The sequence below is a fragment of the Mirounga angustirostris genome, unplaced genomic scaffold (assembly GCF_029215605.1).
Source record: "Mirounga angustirostris isolate CCGP_5_RB_7025 unplaced genomic scaffold, mMirAng1.0.hap1 SCAF_2, whole genome shotgun sequence".
Lineage (NCBI taxonomy): Eukaryota > Metazoa > Chordata > Mammalia > Carnivora > Phocidae > Mirounga > Mirounga angustirostris.
The window spans coordinates 140,604,314-140,616,997 of record NW_026991710.1 but is presented as its reverse complement, the minus strand read 5'-3'; the positions used below and the strand labels follow the sequence as shown (position 1 = coordinate 140,616,997).

Below are 12,684 nucleotides of genomic sequence, written 5' to 3'. Positions count from 1 at the left end.
ACATGAAACCAGCCCGACAAGAAATATTGAAAGGGGTCCTCTAAGCAAAGAGAGAGCCTAAAAGTAACATAGACCACAAAGGAACACAGACAATATACAGTAACAGTCACCTTACAGGCAATACAATGGCACTAAATTCACATCTTTTAACAGTTACCCTGAATGTAAATGGGCTAAATGCCCCAATCAAAAGACATGGGCTATCAGATTGGATAAAAAAACAAGACCCATCGATATGCTGTCTGCAAGAGACTCATTTTAGACCCAAAGACACCCCCAGTTTGAAAGAGAGGGGGTGGAAAACCATACCATGCTAATGGACACCAAAAAAATTTGGCATGGCAATCCTTATATCAGACGAATTCGATTTTAAACCAAAGACTGTAATAAGAGATGAGGAAGGACACTATATCCTACTTAAAGGGTCTATCCAACAAGAAGATCTAACAATTGTAAATATCTATGCCCCTAACATGGGAGCAGCTACTTATATAAGCCAATTAATAACAAAGGCAAAGAAACACATAGACAACAATATAATAATAGTGGGGGGCTTTAACACCCTCCTCATTGAAATGGACAGATCATCTAAGCAAAATCAACAAGGAAATAAAGACTTTGAATGACACACTGGACCAAATGGACTTCACAGATGTATTCAGAACATTCCATCCCAAAGCAACAGAATACACATTCTTCTCTAGTGCCCATGGAACATTCTCCAGAATAGATCACATCCTAGGTCACAAATCAGGTCTCAACCGGTACCAAAGGTTGGGATCATTCCCTGCATATTTTCGGACCACAATACTTTGAAACTAGAATTCAATCACAAGAGGAAAGTTGGAAAGAACTCAAATACATGAAGGCAAAAGAGCATCCTACTAAAGAATGAATGTGTAAACCACAAAATTAAAGAAGAATTAAAAAAATTCATAGAAACAAATGAAAATGAAAACACAACTATGCAAAATCTTTGGGATGCAGCAAAGGCAGTACTAAGAGGAAAGTATATAGCAATACAAGCCTTTCTCAAGAAACAAGAAAGGTCTCAAATACACAACCTAACCCTACACCTAAAGGAGCTGGAGAAAGAACAGCAAATAAACCCTAAATCCAGCAGGAGAAGAGAAATCATAAAGATCAGAGCAGAAATCAATGAAATAGAAACCAAAAGAACAGTAGAACAGATCAATGAAACTAGGAGCTGGTTCTCTGAATTAACAAGATTGATAAACCCCTGGCCAGGCTTATCAAAAAGAAAAGAGAAAGGACCCAAATAAATAAAATCATGAATGAAAGAGGAGAGATCACAGCCAACACCAAAGAAATACAAACAATTACAAGAACATATCATGAGCAACTATATGCCAGCAAATTAGATAATCTGGAAGAAATGGATGTATTCCTAGAGATGTATCAACTACCAAAACTGAAACAGGAAGAAATAGAAAACCTGAACAGACCTATAACCACTAAGGAAATTGAAGCAGTCATCAAAAATCTCTCAACAAACAAAAGCCCAGGGTCAGTGGCTTCCCAGGCGAATTCTACCAAACATTTAAAGAATTAATACCTATTCTTCTGAAACTGTTCCAAAAAATAGAAATGGAAGGAAAACTTCCAAACTTGTTTTATGAGGCCATCATTACCTTAATCCCCAAACCAGAAAAAGACCCCATCAAAAAGGAGAATTACAGACCAATATCCTTGATGAACATGGATGCAAAATTCTCACCAAAATATTAGCCAATAGGATCCAACAGTATATTAAAAGGATTATTCACCATGACCAAGTGGGATTTATTCCTGGGCTGCAAGGTTGGTTCAACATCTGCAAATCATTCAATGTGATACAATACATTAATAAAAGAAAGAACAAGAACCATATGATCCTTTCAATAGATGCAGAAAAATCATTTGACAAAGTACAACATCCTTTCTTGATAAAAACTCTTCAGAGTATAGGGATAGTGGGTACATACCTCAATATCATAAAAGCCATCTATGAAAAACCCACAGCGACTATCATTCTCAATGGGGAAAAACTGAGAGCTTTCCCCCTAAGGTCAGGAATGTGGCAGGGATGTCCACTATCACCACTGCTATTCAACATAGTATTAGAAGTCCTAGCCACAGCAATCAGACAACAAAATAAATAAAAATCATCCAAATCAGCAAAGAAGAAGTCAAACTCTCACTCTGCAGATGATATGATACTTTATGTGGAAAATCCAAAAGACTCCACCCCAAAACTGCTAGAACTCATACAGGAATTCAGTAAAGTGGCAGGATAGAAAATCAATGCACAGAAATCAGTGGCATTTCTATACACCAACAACAAGACAGAAGAAAGAGAAATTAAGGAGTCAATCCCATTTACAATTGCACCCAAAACCATATGATACCTAGGAATAAATCTTACCAAAGCAGCAAAGAATCTGTACTCAGAAAACTCTAAAATACTCATGAAAGAAATTGAGGAAGACACAAAGAAATGGAAAAACATTTCATGCTCATGGATTGGAAGAACAAATATTGTGAAGATGTCAATGCTATTTAGAGCAATCTACACATTCAAAGCAGTCCCTATCAAAATACCATCCATTTTTTTCAAAGAAATGGAACAAATAATTCTAAAATTTGTATGGAACCAGAAAAGAACCCAAATAGCCAGAGGAATGTTGAAAAAAAGAAGCAAAGCTGGCAGCATCACAATTCCGGACTTCAAGCTCTATTACAAAGCTGTCATCATCAAGACAGTATGGTACTGGCATAAAAACAGACACATAGATCAATGGAACAGAATAGAGAGCCTAGAAATGGACTCTCAACTCTATGGTCAACTCATCTTTGACAAAGCAGGAAAGAATGTCCAATGGAAAAAAGACAGTCTCTTCAACAAATGGTGTTGGGAAAATTGGACAGCCACATGCAGAAGAATGAAACTGGACCATTTCCTTACACCACACACAAAAATAGACTCAAAATGGCTGAAAGACCTAAATGTGTGACAGGAATCCATCAAAATCCTAAAGGAGAATACAAGGCAGCAACTTCTTCGACCTCAGCTGCAGCAACTTCTTCCTAGAAACATCGCCAAAGGCAAGGGAAGCAAGGGCAAAAATGAACTATTAGGACTTCATCAAGATAAAAAGCTTTTGCACAGCAAAAGAAACAGTCAACAAAACCAAAAGACAACGGACAGAATAGGAGAAGATATTTGCAAATGACATATCAGATAAAGGGCTAGTATCCAAAATCTATAAAGAACTTCTTAAACTCAATACCCAAAGAACAAATGATCCAATCAAGAAATGGGCAGAAGGCATGAACAGACATTTTTCCAAAGAAGACATCCAAATGGCCAACAGACACATGAAAAAGTCCTCAGCATCGCTCAGCATCAGGGAAATCCAAATGAAAACCTCAAAGAGATACCACCTCACACCAGTCAGAATGGCTAAAATTAACAAGTCAGGAAACGACAGATGTTGGCAGGGATGAGGAGAAAGGGGAACCCTCCTACACTGTTGGTGGGAATGCAAGCTGGTGCAGCCACTCTGGAAAACAGTATGGAGGGTCCTCAAAAAGTTGAAAATAGAGCTACCCTATGATCCAGCAATTGCACTACTGGGTATTTACCCCAAAGATACAAATGTAGGGATCCAAAGGGGTACATGCACCCCAATGTTTATAGCAGCAATGTCCACAATAGCCAAACTGTGGAAAAAGCCAAGATGTCCATTGACAGATGAATGGATGAAGAAGATGTGGTATAGATATACAATGGAATACTATGCAGCCATCAAAAAGAATGAAATCTTGCCATTTGCAATGACGTGGAAGGAACTGGAGGGTATTATGCTGAGCGAAATAAGTCAATCAGAGAAAGACATATATCATATGACCTCACTGATATGAGGAATTCTTAATCTCAGGAAACTGATGGTTGCTGGAATGGTGGGGGTTGGGAGGGATGGGTTGCCTGGGTGATAGACATTGGGGAGGATATGCTATGGTGAGCGCTGTGAATTGTGTAAGACTGTTGAATCACAGACCTGTACCTCTGAAACAAATAATACATTATATGTTAAAAAAAAAAAAGAAAGAAAAGAAAAGAAAAGAAGAAGAAGAAGATAGCAGGAGGGGAAGAATGAAGGAGGGGAATGGGAGGGGGACATGAACCATGAGAGACTATGGACTCTGAGAAACAAACTGAGGGTTCTAGAGGGGAGGGGGGTGGGGGGATGGGTTAGCCTAGTGATGGATATTAAGGAGGGCACATTCTGCATGGAGCACTGGGTATTATATGCAAACAATGTATCATGGAACACTACATCAAAAACTAATGATGTAATGTATGGTGATTAATATAACATAATAAAAAAAAAATGAAAAAAAAATATCTGCTGATAGCCTTATGGGATTTCCCATGTATGTAACAAGCTTGTTTCTCTTGCTATTTTTAAGATTATCTCTTTATATTTAACTTTCAATGTTTTAATTATAATTATAATTAACTTAATTATAATGTATAGATCTCTTTGGGTTCATCTTGTTTGGAACTCTATGGGGTTCCTATGTCTGGGTGCCTGTTTCCATTCCCAGATTAGGGAAGTTTTCATCCATGATCTCTTTAAAATAAGTTTTATGTCACTTTCTCTCTCTTTTCTCCTTCTAGGACACCCATTTGCAGATATTATTCTGCTTAATGTTGTCCCGTAAGTCCCTTAAGGTATCCCACCTTTTTAAATCCTTTTTTTCTTTTTGCAACTCTCTCTGGGTGAGTTTCATTGCTTTGTCTTCCAGTTCACCGAACCATTTTTCTGTTTTTTCCAGTCTGCTGTTGAACTCTTCTAGTGTATTTTTCATTGGTTACTGTATTCTTAAGCTCTGTAACTTCTATTTGGTACTTTCTTATATTTTCTATCTCTTGTTTAAGTTCTCATTGTATTCATCCATTCTTCTCCCTAGGTCAGTGAGCATCTTTATAACCATTATTTTGAACTCTTTATCAGGTAGATTACTTACCTCTGTTTCATTAAGGTCATTTTCTGAGGTCTTTATCTTTCATTTGAAACATATGCCTCTGCCTTGTTTTGCCTAATTATCAGAACAGCTACCTCTCCCAGTCTTGAAGAATTGGCCTTGTGTAGAAGATGATGTGTGAGGCCCAGGAGCAATCACTCTGGCTACTAGAGCCAGACACTCCAGAGGTATCCCCTCTGTGGGGTGCATGCACCAGCCAGCTGTGGCAGAGCCATGGTTGTGGCACAAAGGAAGAGAGATACTGGCCTGGCAGTGGTTTGACTATGGCACAGGAGGGGTGGGACACTTGCCTAGCTGGGATAAATCTGTGGCTTGGAAGGGTAGGTCTCTTGCCTGGTTGTCTGTGACATGGTTCTGGAGTGATGCAGGGTGCTCTCCCAGCTGGCTATGGCATAGCTGGCACATGGTGAGGTGCGGTACACCCACCTGCACTAGCAGGTTACAGGGAGATTGCCAAAATAACACCCACCAGTATTGGCATTAGCAAGGTAGAATGAGATTGCAAAAATGCACCTGCCAGTGCTTCTGTCCCTGGAGAGAGTCCCAACATGCTTCTGCCTCTCTAGTGATCACTTTAAAATTAGTAATTGGGTCTGCTTCACATATGTACCAGGTGTTTTCAAACTGCTGTTTTTTTGCTGGGTCCTGGGGTGACTGAGTCCCCACATGCGAGTCCCTTCAGGGCAGGTTCCCTGTTCCCTACAGCCTCCCTACAGTTGTTTCTTCTCCTGGATATAATCCCTGATGGTCTTATGTTTGGGGCAGGGGGGCTCATCTTTCCAGTACAGGACCCAAAGATTGTGGTGTCAACCTCTAGCTTCTCAGGAGAAAGTGCTATACTTTGGGAATCTCTCCTCATTATGGGTCATCATGTCTAGAATTGGAGTTTTTGGCAGCAGGTGTGTCTCTACCTCTCTTACCCATCTCCTCAGAGCCCTTTTATCCAGGCACAGTGTTCATCCAGTTATCAGGATTTTTTCAGAGAAATTACTCCATGTGTAGGAGTAGTTTGTTGTGTCCATGGGAGGAGGTGAGTTCAGGTTATTCCTACACTGCCATCTTGAACCACCCACTCCTCTTCTCCTACTTTATCATTCTTGAACTGATCTCTTTCCTGGAACATCACATTCAGTGATTTTTCTTCTAACTCTTGACCAAACCTTCTTAGTCTTTTGGAGGATTTTCTGTAAAATGTTGCTTAATTATTGCTATGCCCCATTTCCTATCCTTAGCTGTATTTTTATTCTTCCTTCAGGGTTTCCCTAGATAGTCAAATATACCATTAAATTTCTATTTCTAGATATAGCCTAAATTTTAGACTCACTTTTGCTTTGTGTACTATACATCTCCATTTAGATAATCCAAAGGCTTCTCAAAATCAACGATATGCTAAATAAAACCATTATTTCTCTTTCTTACTTTAAAAAACATGTTGCTTTATCCATATTTCTTCCTTCATCTAATGGTGCCACCATTCATCCTGTTGCCTAAAAATAAAACCTTGAAGATTTTCCCTCATATGTTAGTGTTCCTCTTAAAATATTTTTGAAAGGTTATTCCCTTATTCTTGAATTGCACTTCCTTGACTAAGGACTTAGTCATCTTTTATAAACTACTTATTAAATTTTCTTATAGGTTTCCTTAAGTTCATCCTCCCTACCTCCACTTCTCCATTCTCAGTTATGATCCCAAAGCTGAAAGAATTATTTTTTTCCTTTTTTTTAATCTGAACTTGTTCTGCTTTCAATCCTCGATTATTCTCCAGTAGCTAAAAATAAAAACTAAGTTCCCTAGCTTCGTATAGAAGATCCCCTATAATTCAACCTCCTTTGGTAATTACCAACTAATCTCCCACTTGCAACTTAACCATGCAGCCATAATGAGCAAATAAAAATTATTCAATTTTCTATAATTATAGCTATCATGATGTTTTTTCAGCTTAGAAATTCTTTCTTCTGTGCACTTTGAACACTTATACTTTACTTCTAAATTTCAGTTCCTTTGTGACATCTCCCTTGACTTGCCAAGGCATTTTGTCATATGTTACTTGGACTTTGCGGTATTTTCACCATATGACTATTATCACTTTTCTCACCCCCTTGCAGTCATTTATGTATACGCACATACCCCACATTAAGCTTTGTATTTTTCATGACAGCATTTTCAACATCTAATAATGCCTCAATAAATAATTAACACCAAATATGTGATGAGCAAATAAATAGAATACTTTTAATTACAAGAAAGTCTAAGGAATTCAATGTTTGTAACTTAAAACTTGCTGTGAATAAGGAAATAAGGATGCATTTTTACTTTCCTAATGCTTGAAATCCATATAACTTCATAAGGCAATTCCAAAAAACAGAATTTTTCTTTTGGTAACTGAAATGTAATCTTTATTAATTTTTGAAAGTTAAATAAAAAGCTTTAAAATAAGGCTATTATCACATATCAACTATCAGAGAAAATTAAATTTTAATTATATATGATATTTCAACTACTGAAAAAAATCTGAAGAATTTATCTTTAGGGTAGTTTAAGAAGAATTCTCAAAAAACTATTTAGACTACCCTGGAAATGACTCATTTCCCCCAAAATTTTCCCCAGAAATGTCCCTGGTATAATACAGATTTCTATGGTAGCAGCATGTTTCATGCCAAACCCTGGATCCTTTCTAAATCTCTACCACATAGATTATAGAGCTAAGTAGTAAAAATGCTTTAAAAATTAAATAATATTAATTTATGGTTCAATAGCCTATACCCATTCTTGGAAAGCACAGAAGTTTGAAATAAAACAGCTAAACCTTAAGAAAATAAAGCAAACCAAAAATGCATATAAAATCACCCAGTCTAAAGGAAAAAAAAATTTAAAATGTAACATCATCATGAGTATATTTTTTATCCAGCAAAATGCTGATTCTACCATATCAAAAAAATTAGTTCACACTTTTTAAGAAAAAGTTAAATCATAAATAGTATAAACACAACTAAAAGATATTCCATCAACCTTAAACCCAACATATTCTGAAGCCTCTCACCTGGCTGGATGTTTTCTCTTATGATAGTGACATGGTTATCTCGATCTGGTCGTGTGTGTTCATGCCAAAAGCCTATCACATGGCCCAATTCATGAACAACAATTCCAAATTTATCGCAGTTCTTGCCAATAGAGATTGCCTGGGGTCCATTTCCCCGCCGACCTACATAGGAGCAGCATCTGCAATAAAGGAAAAAAACAGAGATGGTGGTGGCAATGATAGATTAATTACAGTACAGTGAAACTTGTCAAGAATTATGATCAACTACAAAGTCCAACACATTCAGAGGCAGAGTAGCCTAGTCCTGGTAAATGTATAGACAACAAAAGTCTCCACATAATCACTGGAAGTGCTTTTTCACTAATTCATACATTAGAAGATATGCCTTAAATCATTATTAGGAGTGTTCAGAAGATATCAGAAAATAAAATATCTCTGATGGTGATTAATGGGCTTTAAACATATAAACTCAAGACTTACTAACCCACAATTATGTCTAATACAGTTTTTTCGTTTCACAATCCATCTACATTATTTAAGTAACTACTTTGTCACTGTGGTTATCTGGAAATAATCCATTATTTCAGTTTTGAATATAAAAACAAAGTTTATTTTCCCCTTTAAGAAAAATAGAATTAGGGGTGCCTGGGTGGCTCAGTTGGTTAAGCGCCTGACTCTTGGTTTTGGCTCAGGTCATGATCTCAGGGTTGTGAGGCTCACGTTTCTGCACTAAACGTGTCAGGCTCCACGTTTAGTGCAGAATCTGCTTAAGATTCTCTCTCTCTCTCTCCCTTTCCCCTTTATCTCCCCTAAAAAAAGAAAAAGAAAAAGAAAACAAAACAAAAAAGAACAAAAGAAAGAAAGATGGTTAATCAACAAAGGAGTTATTTTTCCTACTCATGGGAGAATTTATTTTGAAGAAGAAAACTTTTAAAAGGAATCAATGGAGGAAAATTAGTTTCAAAAGGTAAATTTCCTAAGGTTAATAGCTAACTGGTGGAGAAAAACTAACAACTGGTAGAATTATGAGATTTGCAAATATAAATAAAATTATATCTAAAACTTAAATAATTGGGGTTTACATTAAAATAGGTTTATATATAGGATCACTGCTTGCGACAGCAATAGAGGGCAGTAAATAATAATCATGATGCACAAGACACCAAACACTGAGAAAACTGTAAAATTAATTGCCCAAGCGTTAAAAGGAATTTCACAAATTTTCAGTTTCCAAAGTAAGTATATTTGATAGTCCTTTTGATTGTTCACAAATACAAATATTTTTCATTCCAATTATTTCTTTGGGCTTTAAATGCCTTAAGCATCTGAACCTACACCATACACTTATTTATGAATCTATTATAACAATTAATGAAGCTTAATAAATCAATAATAGAAAAAAGGAGGTAACTGGTAGGGAAAAAATCAGGAAATTTTGGTTTTGCCCCAATTTTTAATACTATGCTTCAATCTAGACACAGATATTTATTGCATACCCAAATAATAAACTATTAGATGTAGGAAAACACAAAATTTGCAAATTTTGGAGAGATTTAAACCGAATCATTTGCTACCATAGAGCAACAGTAGTTAAACTAAAATATCTGATGATTATATAGCAACTAAATTACACACACTGAGTCATTCTCGCTGGTTATATTCAAAGAAGAAAATACTTTGCAAATCAAAATCTGGGAGATAGTCAAGCAATGTGGTCAACTTATTTAATCTAAAACACCTTTTTTAAGCATAATTTTACACATAGCAATTTCCAATAAATAAGATGGATTCCATAACAGAAAACAAAAATATATTTTTCACTGACTTTTATAATGATCCTGTGAAAGAAGAAAAATGTGGTGGTTTGATTCCTCTTGTTCTAGGGAGAGAATAATTCTGGATGCTAAGATGAAAAAATAACTAAATATATGCACATATAATTAGGTAAGGAATGACAGGGTAATATGTGAGGTTTATAAAAATGTGGTTTAAACACGTCTAGGTATTATCTTAGTTTCAAATATCACTCAGGTTGATGCCATTTGCTTGTATATAGCTCTTGATTTTTTTTATTTCTAATTTGTGTGCTGCTTTTAAAACTTGGCCACTATAAGATCTATCTGTCCTCTCAAGAAAAACTTTCACCATCTATAGGAGGCCACACCTCTCCCTATGCCATAGATAGTAATCAGGTAACCTAAAACCTGCTATTCCTTACTTTTGCCTCAGACTGGAGGACCAAAGCACCTTTAGATTTTGCCTGTTGGATGATCTATCATGACATCCACAAAGATGTCCTCCCCATAGCAGTCTTTTCTCAACATTGAGATAATTTAAAAATTTAAAGTCATATTATGACTCTTCTCTACCCAATATTCTCCAGTGGTTCTATGGCACATTGTGTCAATGTTCAAAAATATTCATTACCCCTCACTGGAAGATAATCATACTTCCTTACTCCACTGATGTTGAGTTCGGTCATGTGACTTGCTCTGGATAATGTCATGTGAGCACGAACTCTTTGTATAATTTCTGGAGAGAATCTTTAATAGTCAATATGTTTGGAAATATTGTCTCTGTTTCATCTGCCACAAATGCAAAGTTCTAAGAAAGGTTCCTCCATCAGACTGAATACTAAAGTGGTAACTCTGGAGAGAGACACAGCCAACCAGTGATGGACAGGCAGTACAAACAAACAAGGAATGAATGTTTGTTACTTGAAGACACTGGGATTGAAGGGTCATGTATTAAATGAATCATGTCAGCTTACTAATACAAGCTTTCTCTTTTACTCAGGAAAATCTGCAGTACTTACAAATAATTGTAAGATCCCACATGATCTTCACACAAATGTCTTACCATCCAGTCCCATCTCTTACTACTGTCCCTGCAACTCACTCCTCCTGAGCCATGCAGTGTCCTGGCTGTGCCTTCAGCATACAGACATGTTCTTGCCTTAAAGCCTTTTTCCTGGCTATTTCTTCTGTCGGGACCTCTGTTCTCCCACATAGCATATGGCTCATTTCATCTTCTTTTTCAAGTTTTTGTGCAAATGCCTTTCTATCCCATTTATATTGCTTTCCTTTTTGTCCTAGAACTTAGAGTCTATTAATACATTTTATATTTCATTGATTTTCATGTTTTTTTCTGACTCCCCATCCTAGAATGTAAGCTGTTTGTGGGCAGACAACTTACACGTTTTGTATACAGATATCTCTAGCCCCTAAAATATAGTCAGGCCCATAGTACAGCTCAGCAGATACAGAGAACAGATTGGAAGTTGCAAGCACTTGGGGTGGGAGGTGGGAGGGTGGGCCAAGTGAGTGAAGGGGGTCAAATGTACAAACTTCCAGCTATAAGATAAATAAGTCCTGGGGATATAATGTACAGCATGGTGACTAAAGTTAATAATACTGTATCATATACTTGAAAATTGCTAAGAGAGCAGATCTAAAAGTTCTCATCACAAGAAAATAAAAGTGTTGCAACTATGTGGGGTGATGCCTGTTAACTAAATTTATTGTGGGAATCATTTCATAAAGTATGCATATATCAACTCATCACAATATACACCTTAAAGGAATACAGTGTTCTATGTCACTTATATTGTAATAAAACTGGAAACAGATCATTTTTGAAATAAATTAATAAATATTTGTTGAAAGAACAGATCTCATAAGTGCAGGAGAGAGCTAAGACTTTGGTGGTTAGCAGGGACCATTCAAAGCAATGGTGAAGATGCTTATGGCCAGGGATTAAAAATGCTCTTCCCTGAGATACCTCCCTCCACCTGGCTCTCCACTTTTTCCATTGGTGTGATTCTACAAATTATCTAATAATCCAACAAGTCATTTTTTTCTGCTTAAATTAATTAGCCTCCATTGTTTGCAAGCAAGAATCCTAGCTAGCACACCTCCTCTGCCTAACTATAATCTTCTTGCAGAGAAAAACACCTCACATTCAATTTTATAGTCCCAAAAATTAGTATAGTAAGTGGCACAAAATGAAAATTCAATAGGTAAGGATGAATAAGTGACTGTTGCCATAATCTGAATAGCCAAACTGACCAAATTTAAACACAATTTAAAACACAAAATCTAGAAAATAGCTAAATAAGTTAACCCTAAGTTTATTTGTTTGGTTAGTTGTTTTTAAGGAATCATTAAAAATTAGCAGATAGGAAAAAAGTAAGATTGTTCAAGAAACTATCTAGTAGGGGATAGAGGATATTCATGCATTAAAGACCTAAATATGAGACCTAAAACCACAAAAATCCTAGAGGAGAACATAGGTAGTAAACTCTTTGACATTGGCTATAGCAACTTTTTTCTAGACAGGTCTCCTAAGGCAAAGGAAACAAAAGCAAAAATGAACTATTGGGACTACAACAAAATAAAAAGGATTTGCACAACGAAGGAAACAGTCAACAAAACTAAAAGGCAACTTACTGAATGGAGAAGATATTTGCAAATGACATATCTGATAAAGGGCTACTATCCAAAATATGTAAGAACTTATAAAACTCAACACCAAAAAGAGCAAAGAATCCAATTAAAAAATGGGCAGAAGACATGAACATTTATCCAAAGAAG

The 12,684-nt window shown here is 36.4% G+C and overlaps 1 protein-coding gene across 6 annotated transcripts in view; it reads right to left on the bottom strand.

Moving 5' to 3' along the window:
• The window catches only part of TLL1 (tolloid like 1), a 210,712-nt gene that overhangs the window by 102,502 nt on the left and 95,526 nt on the right, over positions 1-12,684 (bottom strand). For all 6 annotated transcript variants that reach the window (XM_064585242.1, XM_045880178.3, XM_064585244.1 and 3 more), the window contains one exon: positions 8,093-8,271. In XM_064585242.1, coding sequence (XP_064441312.1) covers positions 8,093-8,271 — 179 coding nt within the window. The remainder of the gene's footprint in view (positions 1-8,092; positions 8,272-12,684) is intronic.